The sequence below is a fragment of the Muntiacus reevesi genome, chromosome 4, assembly GCF_963930625.1.
Source record: "Muntiacus reevesi chromosome 4, mMunRee1.1, whole genome shotgun sequence".
NCBI lineage: Eukaryota > Metazoa > Chordata > Mammalia > Artiodactyla > Cervidae > Muntiacus > Muntiacus reevesi.
Genome location: NC_089252.1, coordinates 71,519,729 through 71,542,946, shown reverse-complemented (window position 1 = coordinate 71,542,946; position 23,218 = coordinate 71,519,729). Strand labels below are relative to the sequence as shown.

Here is a 23,218-nt window from a genome sequence, read left to right as displayed (position 1 = left end):
TGGCCTTGAATAGGATCTACCCCGCCCGGCCCCGCGCCAGCCCCGTCTCACCTCATGGATGTCCACGTGGCCATAGGGGGGCTTGCGATGGCGGTACATCCAGAAGGCCAGCAGGACAATGAGGGAGAGGCCCCCGATGGGCAGCAGCGAGTAGGCCAGCACAGTGAGCAGGGTGGGGGCTGGCGGGGGTGGCTCGTACGTGACTGGGGGACACACGGAGCCCAGTGTCACACAGTCCGCCTGCCTGCACACCTCCAGGGCCAGACCAGAGACCCCTGCAGCCACTCCCCACCCCACGCAGGAGCCAAGCATCGGGGGGCCAAGGCCAGCCCACATCTGCTCCCCCCACGCCCTCACCTTCTGGGCCGCCCGCCTCGGGCAGGTGGGTGAAGCGCTCGTTGCAGAAGTTGCCTTCGCAGCAGCAAAAGTACACCTGGGGGTTCTCCTCGGTGGCCACGCACTCCTGCCTGGAGGCACGGTTTCCCATCCACAACGTGGCTGAGGGACAGGCTCCCCAGGGCGGCCCGGCAAACCCCTCCCCACGGACAGAGATCCCTATGGGGAACTGTGGAGGCTGGGCTCCCCGGAAGCGGGATCCAAGGGTGGACGCCCTCCTCCAGCATCACTGGGGACCTCAAAACCCGGGAGGGCTGGGACCCGGCGAGAGCCCGTGTGGACTCGACACCCGGCCTCGGGGGCTCCAGCACCTGTCGTAGCAGTTGAAGTCGTCCAGCCAGCAGCCTTTCTTGACGAGCTCGATGGTGCCCGAGCTGTTGCGCCAGGAGGCGTAGCAGTGCAGCCGCTTGTCCTGCTCGCCCTCGCAGCGCTCCAGGCCGCTCTGGTTGGTGCGCTCCAGCTCCCAGTTGGCGTTGTAGTAGATGCACTCCCGCGTCTCGGCCTCCCCGCGCCCGGAACCTGCGCCCGGGGGAGGGAGCTGCTGCTGAGCCGCCCCAGGCCATGGGGTGGAGGAGGGGCGGGCTCAGACTGGCAGCCGGGGGCACAGGGAGGGGCCCTCAACCCCAGGCATGTCAGAATCGCCATGTGTGTTGGAGTGGGGCGGGAGGGTGATACTAGACATGCCTACTCCTGGGCCCAGCCCAGACCCCTCCAACTGGAGTGGGGGCCCGATCTGTTTTTAACCACCCTTTTTGTCCCAGGTGGTTCTGTGCAAAACTCGGGGACCACTTCGGAGAAACCAGGCTCGCAGCTTCCTGTCCGTGTTCCTGTCTTGTCTCAGAGCATCTCTGCTAGTGAGAGGCGGGGCTGAGGGAACGGGGTGGACCTAGGAGACCAAACGCTGCAGCAGGGCCCAGGCTGGTGCCAACGATGCCCACACACCCCCTTCCCCCTGCCCACCTGCAGCAGCATCGGTGGCTGCATGCTCTGCAAAGCCCCTGATCCAAAGGGCACATGGGACCCACTGCATCCATGGCAGCAAATCTAGTGGGGGTCCTCGGAGACTGGTGACCTATGGGCCAGACCTGCAAGCCGGGCTACAAACGGGGTGCTGGGCACAACCCCACCTTCCTTCCCCCAACTGCAGCACACAACATTGCCAGGCTCTTGAATATGCTCGGCTTCCAGGCATCACACAAGTTACTACCTCTGGCCGCAAGACGTTCCCCACTTTCTCCTTTAAATGTTGGCACTTCTCTCTCCCTGGAGGCCAGGCCAATTACTCTCCACTTCCACAGGCCTTTGCACTTCTTCCATCACCTCATTTATCCCCCGTGACTAATTGCCTCTTGCTGTTTAAAGGGTTATTCCAGACATTCAAAAAGTATAAAAATAATGCAACCAAAGATAATCCCCCCAGAGACAATAACATAATAAACACTCATATAAGAAACAAAACATTACAAATGTGCTTGATGATTGCTTCTTAAATGTCAGGCTTCCCCCACAGGACTGCAAAGCTGATGCTTTGACAGCAGAAACCTTGAACTGTCTTGAGTGCTAAAACCAGGTCCAGACACAGACTGGAAAGACGGGCAGAGGCACCAAAGGAAGGACGGGCCAATAATCAGACAGAAGGACATAGTTCTCTCCAGGCTGGAGCTGGATTGTCAAGGGAGGGGAAAACAAGGGATGGCCTCAGCCTGCAGCCTGCAGCCCTAGGGTCCATCTCTGCTCAGACAACAAGCCTCCACGCCCCCTTTAAAGCTGGGAGCCCGAACAAGAGAAGTCAACAGACAGCAGGAGTGTCCCAAGCTTGGCCCAGCTCCTCTGTCCAGGTGGCTGACCAGGCGGGGACCCCTCTGGCCACTACTGTGAGCAGGCCCATGCCAGCAGGGCTGGGAACTCCGAATCTCAAGGCTGCAGGTAAGGCCTGGGGCTCAGCATGTCCACGGACCCACACCTGACAAGATCCTCCTACACATGCACGCGTGCTAAGTTGCTCAGTTGTGTTTGATTCTTTGTGACCCCATGGACTGCAGCCTGCCGGGCTCCTCTGTCCATGGGATTCTCCAGGCAAGAATACTGGAGTGGGTTGCCATGCCCTCCTCTAGGGGATCCTCCTGACCCAGGGCTAGAACTCCCGCACTGGCAGGCGGTCCCTTACTACTAGCACCACCCGGGGAACCCCACACACCAACTGAAAAAAAAGGGCCTCGACCCCATTGAGGTCCTAGTTCGGACGCCTCCCGGCAAGCGCCCCAGCCACCTCGTGCCTCTGTTTCCCCACTCATGTGAAGGGGATGCTAACAACCCACTTCCTTGGCTGTCCCAAGAATGACTTGAGTTATTGCATTTTAAGTGAGAACAATGCCTGGCCCCATCACTGTTACACTAGTCAGACCCCTCCCCACGGCCAATGCCATTTCGTCACAGCACAAGGCCCCCGCCCCATCAGGCTGGGGGGTGCACACCAACACCTGCAAGAGCTTTGTACTCAGAGCCCCTGGGGGACTCGGGGAGACCGGGAGGCTCCATGCCCCCCCCACTCCCAGACTCTGCTGCCAGCTGGAGAGGAATCCCCCTCCTCCCTCCTCCCTGGCACTCCTGCACACACTCAGCTATTTATAGCCTCTGGCAACACTCCAACCGCAAGGCCGCCTCCGCCTTTTAATAGACACAGGGCTCCTGCCCACACTCATACTGCCCGGGCCCCTACACAGGAGGCTCCCCCGACCCCCGCCCACTCACCCATCCCAGCAGGAGAAGCAGCTGTGCCCCCACTTGCTGCCTCAGAGCCCAGAGGGGCACCTCCCCCGAAGACATGAGGGTAAGGGGTTCATTTTTTACCCCAAGCACCAGCCAACCCAAGCACTAGCCTCTCAAGGAAACAGGTATACAAGCATGAGGCGGTCCTTATACTCCAAGGGGTCTAAACCCCAGTGGGAAGACACCCCTGCTGCTCCCCAAGCTCCCAGTCCGGGCGAGACATGGAAAGTCCAATCCTGGACACACAGAACCACCTAAAGAAAGATTCCACTCAGAACCCATGAGCTGAGAGCAGGATCAACCTGAACGGAGGGGCTCTGACACGCAAGGTCTGTTTCCCAGGCCAACTGGCCTTGGATGCACCCAACTTGCACCTGGGGAGACAAAGGAGAAATCCAATGGGGAGAGCGCGGGCTGGAGGCCTGAGGCAGACCTTGGAGGTAGGGGGTGCAGCCGGAGCAGCCACGCCTCCCCTGGGGTCCCCCGGGCTCTGGGTCTGGGGAACATTCAGCTCAGCCAGCAGCTCTCAGAGGTACCACAGACCCCAGGAGTCAGCCGGCTGCTGCACTCTGCCCTTGGTTCCTGGGGCTCCCTCAACAGCCCCGCCTCCCTGTGAGCGCAGTCCCCGTACATTGTAGAGGGGTGAGAGTGGGATGCCAGCCAGCACCCACCCACCTCAGGCCCCCTGCACCAGCTCACCACCCCCGGCTCCCTGAAGGAGCCACCAGAGAGGTGGCCAGGTGAGGCAAGCCCAGCCTTCTCCCACATCGTCCAGCCCCCAGGTCTGCGCAGAGACGAGAGGCACCCCTCCCACCACCACACAAGCGCACAGGGGTCAGGCTCCCCTCCCTGGGGGCCGTGCTCCGGGCTCCCCTCACCCTGCCCCGTCGGAGGGACCTGCCCTTAGCTGAGCGCTCGCTGTCACCGCGGGCTCCTCCAGAGCAGCCAAGGAGGGCCCCGAAGGTGCGGGCGCCCAGCGACAATGTCCGGATCTGCGTTTGTGACTCCGCCTCCCCCGGTCCACACAGGATGCTCTTCACCAACTTCCCCACGACCAGAGTAGGACGGCTGGTGTGTGAGGGATAAAGGGAACCCAAGTGGAGGTGAGGAGGAGGGCTGGAGCATCAGACACGCGCACACATGTGTGCACGCTCTGTGCAATGACACACACACACAAGAGGCAGAAGAGAGCCCCAAGCTGGACTATGTCCGTCTCTGAACTTCTCCCACTCAAGAGAATAACTCTACCCAAGATACTTACTGAGTGTCAAAACCAGGTTTTGAGCCCAGGACCGCCTCGCTGTGGAGTACGTACCCTCTTCACCTGCTCTGCGACCCCTCTACGCTCAGGGTTAGAGAACAGCTCGCTGTACGGCCTGACCACAACCTCAGGTCCATCCTCCTGTCGGACCTTTAGGTCATTTCCAACATTTGCTGATGTGAGCCCTGCCGCCGTGGACCCCTCCCGGGGTCCTCTCCTGTGCGTTTTCTCATGAGCGGGTGTTCCTCTAGGGGATGCACCACAGGTTAGAGGTCAGAGATGGGGGGACACAGGGATGAGCATCTCCAACTCCTGGACCCGGTCACACTGTTCCCCCACGTCGATGTACCACTGTACGTGCCCAAGAGACTCCAGCCCCACTGAGCCACGCCCTCGGCCCCTGCGATGGGCTAACCCGGTCAGGGTGAAACCGGACGTCATGGCTGTGATCCCCATCTCCTAATCGCTTGTGAGAATGGTCATGCGTGTGTTTGTCAGCCCCTTCTGAAAACGGCCTGTTCACATCCATTCCCATTTTTCCACTGGGCTGCTTCTCCTTTGGATTATAGAAATTTTTTATATATTCCAATAAAACTTTTCTTACTACAAAATAACCCCTTTCATTTGTTTGCTTGCTCCCTGCCAGAAAGCCTACTTTAATGTGACACTGACACAGCTATATGACATTTCTTCTTCTACTAACTTCTTAGTTAGTATTTTCCCAATTTATCTTTATCCAACTCATACTTCAAATCTTTCTGTACCTTTTTTTTATCTCAACTCAATCTAATACTGTCTTTGATCTAAAATTGAATCCTGGGTCCAGGAAGATTCCATATGCTGCGGAGCAACTAAGCCTGTACACCGGAACTACTGAAGCTACACGCTCTAGAGCCCGTGCTTCATGACCAGAGAAGCCACCGCAATGAGAGGTCCGCACACTGCAACTGGAGTAGACCCCGCCTGCCACAACTAGAGAACACCTGTGCCCAGCAACGAAGACCCAGCACAGCTAAAAGCAGCCCCAGGATCCAGGCCCATTACAAGGGCCACTACGTTCAAGAAACTGGAAATATCAAGGGAACACTTCATGCAAGGATGGGCACAACTGAAGGACAGAAATGGTAAGGACCTAACAGAAGCAGAAGAGATTAAGAAGGGGTGGCAAGAATACACAGAAGAATAAAACAAAAAAAGGTCTTAATGACACAGACAACCACGATGGTGTAATCACTCACCTAGAGCCGGACATCCTCAAGTGGGCCTCAGGAAATGCTAGTATGAACAAGGCTGGTGGAGGTGATGAAATTCTAGCTGAGCTATTTCAAATCCTAAAAGATGATGCTGTTAAAAGTGCTGCACTTACTATGTCAGCAAAATTGGAAAACTCAGCAGTGGCCACAGGACACTCCAATTCCAAAGGGCAGTGCCAAACAACGTCCAATCTACCGCACAACTGCGCTTGTTTCACATGCTAGCAAGGTCCTGCTCAAAATCCTTCAAACTAGGCTTCAGCAGTATGTCACCTGAGAACTTCCAGATATGCAATCTGAATTTAGAAAAGGGAGAACTAGAAATCAAACTGTCAACATCTGTTGGATCATAGAGAAAGCAAGAGAATTCCAGAAAAACATCTGCTTCATTGACTATGCTAAAGTCTCTGGATCACAACAAACTGTGGAAAATTCTTAAAAGAGATGGGAATATCAGACCACCTTACCTGTCTCCTGAGAAACCTATATGCAGATCAAGAAGCAACAGTTAGAACAGGACATGGAACAACAGACTGGTTCAAAACTGGGAAAGGAGTACAACACCTGTATATTGTCACCCTGCTTATTTAACTTATATGCAGAGTACATCATGTGAAACGCTGGGCTGGATGAAGCTCAAGCTGGAATCAAGATTGCTGGCAGAAGTATCAACAACCTCAGCTATGCAGATGATACCATTCTAATGGCAGAAAGTGAAGAAGAACTAAGCAGCCTCTTGATGAAGGTAAAAGAGGAGTGGAAAAGCTGGCTTAAAACTCAACATTCAAGAAATGAAGATCATAGAATCCGTTTCCATCACTTCATGGCAAATAGAAGGTGAAAAAGTGGAATCAGTGACAGATTTTACTTTCTTGGGCTCCAAATCACTACAGACAGTGACTGCAGCCATAAAATTAAAAGATGCTTGCTCCTTGGAAGGAAAGCTATGACAAACAAAGACAACATATTAAAAAGCAGAGATATCACTTTGCTGACAAAAGTCTGTATAGTCCAAACTATGGTTTCTCCCGTAGTCATGTACAGATGTGAGAGCAGGACCATAAAGAAGGCTAAGTGCCAAAGAACTGATGCTTTCGAACTGAGGTGCTGGAGAAGTCCCTTTGATTGCAAGGAGATCAAACCAGCCAATCCTAAAGGAAATCAACCCTGAATATCCATTGGAAAGTCTGATCCTAACGCTGAGGCTCCAACACTTTGGCCACCTGATGTGAAGAGCCGCCTCACTGGAAAAGACCTTGATGCTAGGAATGATTAAGGGCAGGAGGAGAAGGGAGCAACAAAGGATTAGATAGCTGGATGGCACTACCAACTCAATGGACATGAGTTTGGGCAAATTCCAAGAGATAGTGAAGGACAGGGAAGCCTAGCGTGCTGCAGTCCACGGGGCTGCAAAGAGTCGGACACAGTTTGGTGACTGAACAGCAACGTTTGAATTTGTTTTTTCTCTACTGTTACCACCATTAGATTATCTTTTTAGATCCCATTATTTCAGGGACTTCCCTGGTGGTCCAGTGGCCAAGACTACTTGCTCCCAATGCAGGGGGACTAGGTCTGATCCCTGGTCAGGGAATTAGATCCTACATGCCGCAATTAAAAATCCCAAGTGCCGCAACTAACACCTGGCCCAGCCAAATAGACGTATGCTTTATTTTTTTTTTTTTCTCTTTCCTTAATGGTTCGTTTTTATTTTATTTTATTTTTTTTTAATATTATTTTATTAGTTGGAGGCCAATCACTTCACAACATTTCAGTGGGTTTTGTCATAAATTGACATGAATCAGCCATATAGTTACACGTAATCCCCATCCCGATCCCCCCTCCCACCTCCCTCTCCACCCGACTCCTCAGGGTCCTCCCAGTGCACCAGGCCCGAGCACTTGACTCATGCATCCCACCTGGGCTGGTGGTCTGTTTCACCATAGATAATATACATGCTGTTCTTTCAAAACATCCCACCCTCACGTTCTCCCCCAGAGTTCAAAAGTCTGTTCTGTACTTCTGTGTCTCTTTTTCTGTTTTGCATATAGGGTTATCACTACCATCTATCTAAATTCCGTATATATGTGTTAGTATACTGTAATGTTCTTTATATTTCAGCCACTTCTGGTGTGGAAGTAATGCACATTCCATTATAGGCAAACCTTAAAAAAGTTTTAACATGTACATTTATGCTAAAAGCCGAAAGTTAATCAACATCTCTCCTATCCCTTATTGGAACTTCACTGTTCTAACTACCTCGGTCCAAACTACATTAACTTAGTTTAACGTAATATTTGTGTTCCACGTGTAATCAACTGTTCATCTTCTTATCTGCCTCCCAAAGCAGATGATATTTGGGTTTTACACAGTCAGCATCTCCTTCTCAGTCCACACATTCCTCTGTCTGTCTGCACGCCCATTCATTCTGGAACTCCACTCGTCCTTCCAGGACCACTGTCCTTCCCACAGAACACGTTCCTTCAGTACAGATCTTTGGATAAAGAAGCCTTGGTTTATCTCTCCAAAAATGTCATTTTGTTCTTTTTCCTAACAGATTTTGTTCTTTTTCCTAACTGACAGTTTAGAAGAACACAAACTTTTAGGTTGAGTTATTTTCTCTCACCATCTTGAAGGTATTATTCCACTGTCTTCTGGCTTTCACCATTACTGCAGAAAAGTCTATGATTAGTTTAACTTTGTAGATATTCTGTCTTTTCCCTCTGGTTGCTTTCTTAGATCTGCTTCTTGCAATTGCACTAAAGAGCCACACGTTTAAATTTATTTGTACTGCTCAGAGGCATGGGCGTATGCAGTTCTGTGCTGAGTCGCTTCAGCTGTATCCCCCTGGACTGCAGCCCGCCGCTCCTCTGTCTGTGAGATTCTCCAGGCAAGCATACTGCAGTGAGCTGCCATACTGCTCAGCAGGCTGTGCTTTTAATCTGATGCTTCACATCTTTCACTGACTCTGAAAAATTCCTTACTGTTGTTGCTCAGCCGCTAAGTCGTGTCCAATTCTGTGACCCCATGAACTGCAGCACACAAGGCTTCCCCGTCCTTCTCTATCTCCCGGAGTTTGCTCAAACGCATGTCCATTGAGTCAGTGATGCCATCCAACCAGCTCATCCTCTGTTGCCCCCTTTTCCTCCTGCCCTCAATCATTCCCAGCATCAGGGTCTTTTCCAAAGAGTTGGCTCTTCCTATCAGGTGGCCAAAGTATTGCAGCTTCAACATCAGTCCTTCCAATGAATATTTAGGGTTGATTTCCTTTAGGATGGACTGGTTGAATCTCCTTGCTGTCCAAGGGACTCTCAAGAATGTTCTCCAACACTACAGTTTGAAAGCATCAATTCTTCAGCGCTCAGCATTCTTTATGGTCCAACTCTCACATCCATGAGTACTGAAACACCATAGTTTAGACTATATGGACCTTTGTCAGCAAAGTGATGTCTCTGCTTTTTAATATGCTATCAAGGTGTGTCATAGTTTTTCTTCCAACAAGCAAGAGTCTTTTAATTTTGTGGCTGCAATCACCCTCTGTAGTATTTTGGAGCCCAAGAAAATAAAATCTGTCACTGTTTCCACTTCTCCCGCATCTATTTATATCTCCCTGTTCTATGTTCTGACATTCCTATTACAAGCATCAGACCATCAGATCAGTCTCTTAACTCTGCTTTCATATTTTTCAAATCTGTGTCTAAACATCATTATAGATAATTCCACAGATCTAACTTCCAATTAATTAATTCTCTCTTTAGCTGGGTCTAATTTGCTATTCAGTTCTAATTAATTTATAAATTCAATTAATCTATTTTTTTATTTCGACAAGTTCTCCTTAAAAAAAAAAAAAACTTCCTGGTCAATTTTGATACTTCCATTCCTTGTTATACTTCCAAATCTCTAGCTTATATAAACTCCATAATTTAACTTCCTGAACATCTATTTATCCCACTTGTTACTTTTGATGATTTCACTCATGGAATCTTGTTTCCCTGTGTGTTTTGGAATTTTGGATTCTGTTTTTGGATACAGAACTTATGTTCAGTGGCGGCCTTTTCTGTGGGAATAAAAAGTGAAGCCAAGTTTGAGGGGGCAAACTTCCAGAAATAATTTATATTTTTGCTTCTGCCAAATTCTCTAGGACATTACCAATCTGGAATCACTGTAATTATTCAACTTCAGGTTCCCAGGAAACACAGATGGTATAAACTTCAACTCCAAGCTCATGGAAGCACACAGATCTATGGTTACAAATTCTCAAGTGAAACTACCCACCTCCCCAGCAATCAACAATTTATCTATTCCCTTTATCAGCAAAAGAATGTTCCCTCTGGTCCATACTTTCACTGAATGAATAACCCTGCAGAAGTCTTATCATGTGAGAGCCTCAGTCTCAGTTCCACATCTTATCTCCTGTGCCTCACACTCTGCTACTAAACCCACATCTTTAAAATATGGAGAGAGCCAAAGTCCCTCAGGAAAAAGCAGCTTTAGCCAGTGAAAGGGTACAGCTCTAGTTTCCAGCCCACTCTTACTTCTCCCTTTTTTTATACATGCAATTATGCATATACATTTTAAAAGGATATTCGCTATACATTATCCAGGATTTCCATGTGTCTTGTGTAACGAGGTTTTTTGGCTGTTCTGTTCACTATTATCTCCAGAAATGGAAGTTCAGGAGCAATTTTCAAGGGTGACAAGAGGAGCTCTACCAGCCTGCAAGCTGAGTCGCTTCAGTCGTATCCAACTCTTTGAGACCCTATGGACTACAGCCCGCAAAATTCTCCAGGCAAGAACACTGGAGTGTGCTGCCGTGCCCTCCTCCACGGGATCTTCCCCACCCAGAGATGAAACCCAAATCTCTTACGTTCCCTGAACTGACAGGCAGGCTCTTTACTACTAGTGCCAGCAGAACAAGAAATGAAGCTAGGTCACCTCGAGTCACATTCAACTTCGACTTTGTAAACGATTTCCTAACACCACCCACAGAACAAGGTGGGGGGCGGGGGGTTTCCCTGGTGGCTCAGTGGTAAAGAATCCGCCTGCCAATGCAGGAGACAAGGGTTCAGTCCCTGATCAGGAAACAGCTCACATGCCACGGAGCAATTAAACTGGTGCAACACAACTACTCAGCCTGTGCTCTGGAGCCTGGAAGCCACAACTACTGTAGCCCGTGCACCCTGGAGCCCCTGCTCCACAAGAGAAGCCACTGCAGTGAGAAGCCCGAGCAGCGCAACTGGAGAGCAGCCCCGCGCTCCGCAGCTAGAGAAAAGCCCGAGCAGCAACGGAGACTCAGCCCAGCCAAAACTAAAATAAGCAATAAAAAAAAAACAAGGGTCCAGGACCATTCTCCAAAACACGTGCCTTTCTCCAGAGTCCATCATTCCTGAAGGACACTGGCAAGAGAGCTTGTCGATAAAAGGTCAAGGATTATACACAAATGTTATTTTTGCTCCCTCCTGTAATCCCACTAAAACCACAGCAAAGAAAAGGGTTTTAAGGCATAAACCCATAAAGACAAAAGGAACAGCAAAGACCCACAGAAGTAAATTTCTGAAGCTGGAAAGCAAATACCCGAGTGGCCAATGGCCACACAGACTCCTAAACTGGCTGCAGAGAAAGCTGAGAAGCAACATGATTTCTACCACCTCACATCTTCATCCCACTTTAGAGTTTGTCTTCTTTTGGCTCCCCCCTCAACTCTATATCTTGGGGTCCCAAGCCAAAAAGAAGGACGCACTATACTCACCCTCTGTTTAAAATTCCAATTCTTGTCTTCCTCACCCCGCAAGGCTGTCAAGTGCAAGGCTCGGCCTCTCAGTTGCCCATGTGGAACTGAAAACAGACTCAGATGTAACAGTCACCACCCAGGGCCTCTGCTGGCACACAGATCCTGGCCGGTGGGTATTCCCTATCTTCTCAGCTGTGCAATGCTTTCAGCCAGAGGCATTTTCTGTTTGTTCATCTTGTCCAGGTGCCTTCAGAAAGAGGGTTGATCCTGATCATCAAAAGAGGGGAACCTCCATATCTACTCTGACCCAGTTTTTAAATATATTTTCAGGACTATATATAATTCCTCAAGGGGACACCTCCACACATTCACAGCAACTGAGATCACCAGTGTGAATAAGACTGCCCATAGAAGTGTTCATCAAGAACACTGACCCCAAAGCAGAGTCCTAAAGAAAGTTAACTTCCCTTCCAAAGGGTAAGTCAAGGGAAAACAATCCCCTTTCAACCAACTTCATTATTTTAGACTCTTGTGAATTGAACTGCATCACCTTGCCCTCAAATTCATAGCCGGCAAGATGACTATACTAGGAAATAAGGTCTCTGAAGAGGTAATTAAGGTCAGTCAAGGCCACATGGGCGGGGCTCTAATAGGACCGCTGTCCTTATAAGAGGAGGAAGAGACACACCCAGAGAGAAGGCTGTGTGAGGACAAGCAAGAAGGTAGCGCTCTGCATGCCAAGGAGCCAGGGCTCACCAGGAACCAATCCTGACAAAATCTTGGTCTTTTGACTTCAAGCCTCCAGAGCTGTGAAAATTAATTTCTGTTACTGAAGCCCCCAAGTCGGCGGCATTCTGTGGTACAACAGCCTAAGCAGATTAGGACCCAGACAGCGCCCCTCACCTGTGCAATGTGGGAAAGCTGGCTGGGACGCCACTCACGCTAGAAACCGTACCCTTAACCCACTGCCACCCAGCTCCACAAACTGGGCCTGACAAGTGGGCTCACACAAGGAATCCCAGGTAAACAGCAGTGAGAACGAGCGCATGGTGAGCAAGGAGCTGGGGAAGCAGGGGCTCTGGAGAACACGTCATCTCAACCTGCCCTCTTGAATTCTTCAGCCAGTCGGGGCAGAAGAGGGAGCAAGGCAACAAGGAACACACTCATCCAGGAGCTGAAGCTCACTGCAGCCCCTTCTGCTGCGAAAAGCCTCTCACCAGACTCCGGAACCATTCTTCGACAAGCTTCTCCCATCCCCCCTACCTCCATTACCTCCACACGTGACACCAAGATCCTGCCACGCCCAGAGCTTGTCAAATGCACGGGGTGCACCAGGAGAGCCTGCCCCCCACAACCTTCAGCGAGAGCCTCAGTCTCTCTGGGGGTGGAGGCAGCATGCAGCCTGACTGGTGAGCACACACACACACACACACATACACACACACACACACACGTGCACATCCACCCCAAACCCGGACTGTCTCCTGGTTAGTCCACTGCCACCCCCTGTCGGCACAGTAACTGAGACGTGGGGAGCAGCCTCTCGGGATCTCTTCAGGCACCAGGTCAGAGGGAGTGTGCATCCTTCCTGTCCGGGCACCCGTCATGAGGTGGGCGATTTCCAAGCTCTGTAACCTACCATTACACAGGGACACAAACACACATACGCACCACCACCACACAGTATAACCACGTGTAATCGTTTCTCAGTATCTGTATTAAAATTCACAACATACATGCCCTGGGACTCCGAACTCTCTCTTCTTGTCATCAACCCTTAGCAAACAACCTGCATAAACTGCGAGCAATCAGAAAGTCCATCAACAGGAGACCAGACAAAACGCAGCGTATCTCCGAGCTCTGAAACTTCATGCTATTAAAAAGACTGAGGTAGATCCATATACACTGAAAAAGACTGCCAGAACAAGTCTCTGAGCTTAAGAAGCCATGACAGGGACTCCCCTGGTGGTCCAGCGGTTAAGACTGCAGGGGACACAGATTCAATCCCTGGCCAGAGGAACTAAGATCCTGCACACCGTGCGGTGAGGAAAAAAAAACACACACCACCAAAACCATGACATGTGACAATGTGGATGCAAGTTACGAAACACGGTGAGCAAAAGATGGGGACACAAAACAGCTCACCCTGCAAGATTACATCCGTTTAAAGCACAAAAACAGCTTCCCTTGTGGCTCAGCTGATAAGAATATGTCCACAATGAGGGAGACCTGGGTTCGATCCTTTGGTTGGGAAGATCCCCTGGAGAAGGGAAAGGCTACCCACTCCAGTATTCTGGCCGGGAGAATTCCATGGACTGTATATAGTCCATGGGGTGGCAAAGAGTTGGACACGACTGAGAGATTTTCAGTTCCCTTCACTTCAAAGCACAATGACAGGTCAAACTAACATATGCTATTAAAAAAGGGCAGTGGTTACCCTCCAGGATTTAGGGGTCAAGACTGGAATGGAGAAAGGGCTCGGTGGGGAAGGGGCAAGCATCTCCATCTGGCGGCTGATGACCTCAGCATATTCAGTTTGTGAAAATTCCTCAAGTTGTCACTTATGATAATTACACTATCCTATACATAATTTATACTTCAGTTAAATGTTTGAAAAAGAGTAATACCATTTTAGGTTAAAAAGAAAAAAAACAGCTTTCTGTCTTTCTCTAAGTCTAATACTTCTATAGATATACAGGTCCAACTCCACCAACCTGAGAAGGCTCATTTCTGGAGGAGGATTCAGAGAGCAGACAAAGCTGGCAAGAGAGACCATGGTTTCCCCTGTAATATCTAACTTTCTGCAACTGAATTCATATGTGTTACTTATAAAACTAAAAATTAACAAAAATTTTAAATGGGCCAAGAAATTACAGCCAAAGTGACTATTACTATCAACTACATCCCAGGTGGCCCACCAGGGGACCCCAGGATGAGCGGAGGTTTGGGAGGGGCTTCTCCGGGAGGGGAGGCAGGACCGCACTGGGCCGGCCCGCCTCCCCCACGGAGCCCTGCAGGACTCACTCTCAGGTCGGGGTGGGGGCTGCACAGGAGGCACCAGCCAGGCGGGAAGGGAAACCAGAGCTCACCTGAGTCCTCTGCCCCTCTATTTGCTAAGCTCCAGAGCGCATGAACTCTGATTCCCTTCTGCCCTCAGAGCACCTACGGCTCTCCTCTAACCCCTACCCTCCAGTGGTACAGAACTGTCTGCCAAGGCAGGAGACGTAAGAGACCTGAGTTCAATCCCTGGGTCAGGAGACCCCCTGGAAGAGGGCACTGCAACCCACTCAATATTCCTGCCTGGAGAATTCCATGCACGGAAGAGCCTGGCAGGTGCCAGTCCGGAGGGTCACAGAGAGTCAGACGTGACTCTCTGGCAGCAGGCAGGCACGCACTCACTCCCACCCAAGTCAGCGGTTCCAAGGGTGAGGCCCTGAAGGGAATGTCAAACTCGGCCAGGAGGGTAATTCTCAAACAGAATACAGTAATGGTTTCTTAACCCAGGGCTGCCAGTTCAAGACTCTGAGAACTCACGCGTGCTTTCTGAGTCAATGAGAGGAAAGGGGGAAGGAGGGTTGTCAGTGATACCGGACGTTAAAAGGCGTTGTCCTCATACCTGTGAGCACTGTGCCCCACTATACCAGCCAGGAGGAGAAAACATCCTGGCACCAACACTCAGTAGCAGCAGCTTCCAAGTCAGCCTCCCATTTTCACTGGTTCTTGCCCGGGAGGCGAGTAGGGGCCCCTCCCTCTCCTCGGATGGACAGACAACAGCTGGTCTGGTCACATCTTCCCCGAAACGCTGGGCCACCAGCCCCAGGAAGCAGCCTCCTCCATCCTCCAGCCAAGTGCTTGGGTTTCCAAGCAGCCTTCCTTTTCCTTCCCCAGAACTAATTTTAGCCTCCTTGGTTGTCAGAGTGGAACTGAAATAGTCGGCAGAGGAACGTTTGCAAACAAGAACATGCACTCACCTCACAAAACGCCTCAGCTCCAGCCCAGAGACCGGCCAGAGAGCAGTCATCCCAGTGAGTGGCAGGCCAGACCCCTCGAAGTCATCGCCCCCACCCCGGGAGGAGGAGGACTCACATCAGCCCACTGGGGCAGCAACCTTCCTTTCCCACACCCACTCCCAGCGATCACGTGTGGTGACTGAAAACACTCCCTTAGGGCCGCCAGTCCCTGCGAGAGTTTGAAAACGGCACAGTGTGTGCACAGCTAGACAGGGAGAACCAGGGCAAGGCACGGGGCTGTCCAAACGCAGGAAGCCAAGACTGATCGTGGGCCGGGGAGGCCCAAGGAACTCCCGACAATCTCAGCATGCGTTAGCAGTCGGCTTCCAGCACCTACCACAGTCTCAGACAGAGAGAGCACTGAGAAATTTCACTGTCAGACTCAGAAAAGGCCAGGGGCCTCTCCTCTCCCCCATCCCCACCCAACAACCAAGGCATCCAGGGGCAGGACCGCAAAGACCAGGCGCCTCTGGGGTTGGGATGGCAGGCCACAGTTTGGTGGAGAAAGGCCCAACAAAGGGGAGGTGTCTGTTTTGGAGCAAAGAACAGGTGACAGAATGGAAGGGAAGAGAAAAAAGATAAAGAATCCTGAGATGGCAACAAAGTCCCCTTTGGGAAGACCCCAAAAGATGGAAGCAGAAAGTCTCAACACCAACAAAATAAACAAATAAATACAAACAAAATAAAAACCTTTAAGCACTTCACACACCACACAGCGGCGACAGGGAGAACTGGAAACTGAAGCTTTGGGGATTGCTTCCTCCCACTCTGTAATTGTACTCAGTTCAGCAAGGTGTATTTTGCTGATCTCAAGATCAGAGAGGCGATCCCCCCGGAGAAGGCTCCTGACTCGGGCCGCGAGTACACTAGGGGAGGAGTGGAGGAGGAACAGGGAGCTGCCAGTCTGCCAAGAACAGCCAACAGGCGCCGGAAGAGATCAACCCCCGGGTCGGGCCGTGGTGCCGGCGCCCATCTGGTCTCCGGCCTCCAGCCGCGCTGCCCACCGCACCTCCCCGGGCCCGGGTGGAGCTGCGCAGCTGCCCCATACCTTTGGGGAGAGGCGGCGCCCCCGCCCCGGTGTCCACGGCCTCGGAGCCCCAGGCCCAGGGCGGCGGCGGCTCCCCAGGGTGCTCGGCGGCCGGCCCGCTCGCAGGGCTCGCGGGGGAGGGCATGCCCGGTGCTCCGCTGGGCCCGCGTCGGCTGCCAGGTGCGCGCGCGGACACGGAGCGGCGCAGAGGCCCCGGCAGGCGGGCGAGGCGAGATGCGAACCTGGCGCTGCACTCAGAGGTGGGCGGGGGCGGCGGGCAGGCGGTCCGGCCACCCGCAATCGCCGCCTCCCTGAAACCTGAACCACTTCTGGGAAAACTCAAGGACGCCAGGATTCTCTCCACGGTGGCCAGCGGCACTCCTGAACCACAAGTTTGAGCCAAACCCTGACGCGGAAGCAGGAATCTCCCAGACTTTTAGAACCCAACCTGCCGCCCTGAATCTTAGGAGGAGAGTGTGAGTGCGTGTGTGCGCGTGCACCGCTGGGGGGAGGGAGGAAGGGGGGTGGTATTAGCCATTAACCCCATCTCCCACAACTCTCTGTCCCTTTAAAATCTAGAACATTCTAGATCAGGTTCTCAATCAGGTGATTTATGCCCTCTCCAGGCCAAGCATTTTTGGCTTTCCAGATTACAAGCGCTATTTGCATTTTGAGGGTAGAGGCCAAGGGATACTGCAAACCACCCTACAATGAACAAGACACCCCCCTTCCCACCTATACAAACACCAAAGAATCACAGGATCCAAACTGTCAACAGTGTCAAGGTTGAGAAACTCTGCTCTAGAATGAGGTCTAGCCAGCCAGGACCCTGCCTGAAGGCTGTCTGTCCAGGGTCATTCTCAAAAGAAGGATCCGGCTCAGTTACCACCTACCTAGGTCCCCCAGTCCCTGGTAAAAGGCCAGTATTTACAAGTAGATCTAGGGTACTCTGGTCCTCACTGGCACTACCCTAAGTTCCCAGGTGGGAGGCTGAAGGCACAGGCAATCAGGGAGGGCTTCCTGAAAGAAAGGGGTGGGGGTGAGGGGTGCGGGGAGGAGGCCGGGGCTGGTTGTGAACAGTGGGCAGGGTCACAAGAGGCAGAAGTGAAGGAGAAGTCTCGCGCAGTGGCCACAACAGGTAGGTGGGACCCGCCGGGTGCAGCATATCCACCAAGGACAGCTGGCTGTCCCTCAGAACAATGCTGCCCCGAAACAATGGGCAGGACAGGCCGGGAGACCGGCCTTCACAAAACCCCATCCAGGGGGCCACAATTACCTGACATCGGTGCAAATAGTGAGTGTGCACTCACTCTCACACGCACTCATCAGATCCTCAGCGTGTACCACGGGCACGCTTCCCTCGGCTCCCTGGAAAGGAAGTTCCTCGCCGAAGTGCCAGAAGTCCAGGTGCTATCTGGGCGAATCGCAATGCCCAGGAAGACCCTGCAGAGTAGTGGGTGGCCATCAGGGTCTCTCTCCTGTGTTTTCACCCATGTGGACAGCCTGGGAGGCTGGGTGAGTGTCTCACATCATCTACCTTGGAAGCGTCTCTAAGAGCTGAGAGTGCCCGCTCCTCCCCAAGGGGCAGCCTGGCCAGCCAGCCAGGGCAGAGCCTGGAGTGCTTAGCAGGTACAAGGCCACGGACACGCTTCCCCGGGGAAGGGTATGGTGGCCCGTGACTCTCTGGTCTGTGTCCTTGAGAGCTACCACCACACTGGGCCTGAGAGTCACTGCACTCACTGCATACACACATCCCCCGGAGGAAATGGAGCACATCTTTGGGTGGGAGAATAGTTGCCCACAACGACAGCATGGAGCAGTCAGGGCTTGCACTTTCTGACGGGACAGACAGGAATCTGGTCCTCCGCCCCAGCCAAGGGCCCCTGACATTTCACTCAACATACTCTCCAAGCCACAGGCCCTGATCTAAAGCCCAAGTACACAGACAGAGGTCAGGAGTTCTTGGGGGATACACAGATGTGTGTCTGGGATATCCGCTGCAAGACACGAGCCAAATGACTTGTTTCCAAAGGACACTTGGCCAGGCACGGATCACAGAAGACTTGCAAAACTCACTAACACTGATCTTGTATCAAACACTGTGTACCATGACTGCAGCATCCATTCTGCCTTTTCGAATAGGCCTGCATCGTCTAATATGGTAGCCACTAGCCAAATGAGGCTGCTGAGCATCTAAAATGTACAAAGTCTGAACTGAGACAGTCCGTAAGTATAAAACATGCTGTGGATTTTGACGACAGTAAAGAATGTAAAATGTCTGTTTTAATACTGACTACAAGTTGAAATGACTGTGTTATATACATTCAGTTCAGTTCAGTTCAGTTGCTCAGTCGTGTCCAACTCTTTGCGACCCCATGAATCGCAGCACGCCAGGCCTCCCTGTCCATCACCAACTCCCGGAGTTTATTCAAACTCATGCCCATCGAGTCGGTGATGCCATCCAGCCATCTCATCCTCTGTCGTCCCCTTCTCCTCCTGCCCCCAACCCCTCCCAGCATCAGGGTCTTTTCCAATGAGTCAACTCTTCGCATGAGGTGGCCAAAGTATTGGAGTTTCAGCTTCAGCGTATACATTAGGTTAAATAAAATATACCATTAATTTGCCCTTGTTATGGGCTGAATGTGTCCCCTCAAAATTCTTACTTGAAACTCTAATGCCCAATGTGATGGGCATGTGATGTGTGTGTCTTTGCAAAACCCCTTGATGGGATTAGTGGAAGAGGAAAAAAAAACAAACAGTGCCCACTGGAAGCACCAGGTAAAGCCATGTGAGGATGCAGTGAGAATACAGCCATCTGTAAGCCAGCAAGACAGCCCTCCCCAAAACCTGACCATGCTGGCATACTGACCTTAGACTTCCAGCCTCCAGACTGTGAGAAAAGAGGTAAGTCACGCAGTCTGTGGTATTTTCTTATAGCGGCCTGAGGAGGCTAAGACACACCTATTTCTTTTTCAAAACTACCAGAAAAGTTTAAAGTCTTCCGTGTGGTTCCCTCTGCATCTCTGTTTGACAGTGCTGTCCTAGATCTTCCTTCTACAAGGGGGTGAAGGTACTTCTAAACAGCAAGTCCAGGGTTTGCAGGCAGCACATCCAGGAGGATGGAGGAGCAGGAGGACCAGCTCAGCCCCCACCCGGGTCTGTGGAGGCTCCTCCCATAGTTCCTCACAGGTCAGGCAGTGGCCACCAGAGGACTGGCTGATATGACCATAAGAAACACACAGTGACTCCCACCTTCCTACAGTAAAGAATCCGTCTGCAATGCGGGAGACCTGGGTTTGATCCCTGGGTTGGGAAGATCCCCTGGAGGAGGGCATGGCAACCCACTCTAGTATTCTTGCTTAGAGAATCCCCATGGACAGAGGAGCTTGTCGGGCTACAGTTCATGGGATCACAAAGAATCGGACATGACTGAGCGACTAAGCACACACGTACAAGCACTGCCCAAGACAGGGAAGAGGATGGAAATCCCAGGGACCCAATCCCATCCTGCCTCACCTAATCAGGCGGGGACCTGAGCCTGGTCAGGACAGAAGAGTTAATTAGGGAAGAGCCCAGCACCTCCAGGAGGGATCCAGAGACAGCTACGTGAGCCGCTGCTTGACTAGTAAGTAGGCTAGCTGCAGCCCTTCCCTCTAGAGGCCAATGTCTTCCTTCACTTCAGAGATCTCACTTGGGAGTAAAGCATCTCAAAGCAAAATTTCAAAGGCAGAGAAGGGAACAGGTTCAACACTACGGACACTTTGCTTCTGTGACACAAGAAATGGCTCCAAAAGGTCCATGACCCCCTTCCATATTGTGCCCAAATACCAATAAGGGGGCGCGTCCCAGGTGGCTAGTGGTAAAGAATGCGCCTGCCAATGCAAGAGATCCAGGTTGGCTCCCTAGGTTGGGAAGATCCCCTGGAGGAGGAAATGGCAACCCACTCCAGTATTCTTGCCTGGACAATCCCATGGACACATGGGAGCGTGGCGGGCTACAGTTCACGGGTCGCAGAGAGTCGAACATGACTGAGCACGCATGCATCCACCAACAAGGGGTCTCTGTCTTCCAGTCGCTGCATTCAAGTTACGCAGCTCCAAGCCCCACAAGGAGAACTTACTAGCCTTCGGTGCAGACGGCTAAGCCACGATACACCGGAAAGGAGGCCGGTGGAGTGGGAGTGGGGATAAGGAGATTCGGGATCCCCACCCCCGCAGCAGCCTGGGGATCCCAGCCCCGCCCCTGCACTCCCGGCCCCGCCCTTCGCGGGTTTCCCAGACTCTAAGCTGCTGCCACCGCAGGCGGCAGGGGACCCGCGCTGCATGTGTAATGGGGGCTGGGAACAAAGACGCGCAGGACCAGCTCCCCGGCTGCCGCGCACCAGCCTAAGAGACCATCCCGAGCTTCTCCCCGAAGCTTTGACGCGCGGCTTCCCAGGGCTGCCCAGAGTCATCCGAAGCCGAGTGCGGAGCCTGTCCGCGCGCGCACACTAGAGAGGGCGCGTCCCAGTACCGCTAACAGAGTAAAATCTGTGCGCCGGCCAGGGGGAAAAGCGATCTCCCAGCGCAACTCCGCGTGTATACACCGGCACCCACAGACCCTCAGCCGCCAGCACGCAAGCCGAACGCTAGCAGGGTCACCCACCCCCGCCACGTGCTTTCCCAGAGGTCAGGAGGAACAGAGACCTGTTGGTTTTTCTTCTCGCTCCACCTCTCCTTCCAGGTGCCCCAAAATAAAGCAGCTCCTCAGGGTGACCGCACCTCGCGTACCGGGGCGCCGCAGGGAGAGCGGGCGCAGGTGGGAGCTGGCGCCAACGGCGCGCCTCCCGGGGAACACCACGCAGACGTGGTGGGGTGGAGTGCAAGAGACTCCTCTGAGCTGTGTGAAGCGGCCCGCTTCGCTCCGCTACACCTAAGTGGCTCTGAGGGTCGCGCAATCCTGCCCCCAGCCGAGGCTGCACCTACAATCCCGCTACGTCCGTATAAGATCTGCCCGCCCCCCTTGGCCACCTTCCCCATGCTCCGATTTTCATCTCACTCTCTCTGGGCTCCACGCGCCCATATAGCCTGAACCCCGACCCTGGGGTCGCCTCCGCGAACGCGAGCCCCGCAGGCCGCCGCACAGGCAAGATCATCCCCCCACCAAGATCAGCGAGCGGGGCGCCCTGCGCGCCCCCTGTCCCCGCCCCGGGAGGTGCAAGCTGGGCGCAGGTGGCGCGGCACGGAGGCCGCGGGCCCGCCCTTTGTTGGTAAACACCGCGCGGCGCCCGAAACCGCCCCGCGTGCCCTTCCTGCGCCCCCCACGCCGCGCCCCGTTCTTACCGGCGCACAGAGATCCCCAGAGGAGGGCGAGGGCCGCCCAGGGCGCCGTCATGTTCCGCGGCGCCGCCCCGCGGACACCCGGAGCCCGCGGGCAGGGCCGCGCGGCGCTCCCGGGGCGCGCAGGGCCCGGCGGCGGCTGCGCTCTCCTTCCCGCTCCTTCCTTCGGCCTCGTTCCCCGCGCGATTCCTGCGCCTTCGTCCCCGGCAGCGTGCAGGCTCCAAGGGCCGGACGGCGGGGCCGGGCTCAGGGCCGCTGCGGGCGGCGCAGGCTTCGGCCCGGGCTCCGGGACGATGCGGGGGCCGGGGGGCGGCGGCGGGGCGCGGGCCAGGGCGCGCCCGACTCAGGCATCGCGCGGCGGGGCTGGGCCCGGGCCCCGGGCACAGGGGCCGAGTCCGGAGGGGCCATGAACGGGGGGAGGGGTGGGGGGGAGGGGAGCTGAACCGAGTCCAAAATGGCTCCTGAGCCGCGGCCGCGGAGCCGAGCCAGCGGGGAAACCCGGATGTTGGATACAAAGAGGCGGGCGAGCTGGGCGGGGAGGGGGAGGGGAGGCGGGCCCTCCGGCCGCGTGGTCCGCGCCCCCCTCGGGGGCGGGGCCCCAGATAAACAACAAACGAAGGCCCCGCCCCCCGGCCGGCGTGGTCCGGAAGGCGTGAGTAAACTGCACGACCCGAGGGCGAGGCAGGGCGAGCTGGCAGGATTGGGTCCTGGACCACTTAGCCCCGGGACCCCGGGACCTCGTGGCCGCGGCACCGTGATTCCTGCTTTGCACTCTAGAGCCCACGCTCCCGAACGCATGCTGCTTTGCGACCGCGGAGAGGCTGGGTCGCCCCGGACTCTGGCCTGGATTCCCCTCTGCGCCTCCGTCTCCCCACCTGAGATGGGGGTCACAGTGAACCACAGGAGACGTGTCTGTATTGATGGGAACTAATCTGCAGAAAAAAAGGCTGATTTCCCTAAAATGACAAGTGGTCTCCTACGCCTGCAACCCAACCCCAAACACACACAAAGGCACAGCTGGGGATCTTGAAATTGGACACATCCCAGGGAGGGAGAGTGGGAGCCCCGCCCCCGCAGAGCAGCAGCAGATGGAAAAGGGCCTCTAGCAACTTGCCTCTCTACCCTTAACCCCGAATGGTCTCTCAGCACTGCACCCACCTAGCCTCCGCCCGCCCACCTTCACCCCACCCCACCCCACCCCCGCTTTAATATGCACCTTCAAAACTGTTCTCAATTGTTCCCGTAGCTGAGCTTGTCCAGCGGGTGTCTCTGCTACCCTCTTCACTCCCCAGATGCCTTCTTGAGAGCCCCTTGTTTTCTGGGTTGGTTTCCACCATCCTTACTACAATCAGGGCTTGGGAGGGTCATGATGGAGAAGGAAATGGCAACCCACTCCACTATTCTTGCCTAGAGAATCCCAGGGACAGAGGAGCCTGGTGGGCTGCTGTCCATAGGG

At 53.6% G+C, this 23,218-nt stretch overlaps 1 protein-coding gene across 1 annotated transcript in view; it reads right to left on the bottom strand.

Annotated features, from left to right (window-relative positions):
- The window catches only part of ACVR2B (activin A receptor type 2B), a 32,550-nt gene extending 10,571 nt beyond the window's left edge, over nucleotides 1-21,979 (bottom strand). The window contains exons 1-4 of the mRNA XM_065933011.1: nucleotides 21,766-21,979; nucleotides 708-915; nucleotides 358-467; nucleotides 52-203 (exon numbers count right to left, since the gene is read on the bottom strand). Of these exons, the coding sequence (XP_065789083.1) occupies nucleotides 52-203; nucleotides 358-467; nucleotides 708-915; nucleotides 21,766-21,817 (522 nt within the window). The 5' untranslated portion in view covers nucleotides 21,818-21,979. The remainder of the gene's footprint in view (nucleotides 1-51; nucleotides 204-357; nucleotides 468-707; nucleotides 916-21,765) is intronic.
- Between the last annotated feature and the right edge of the window lie 1,239 nt (nucleotides 21,980-23,218).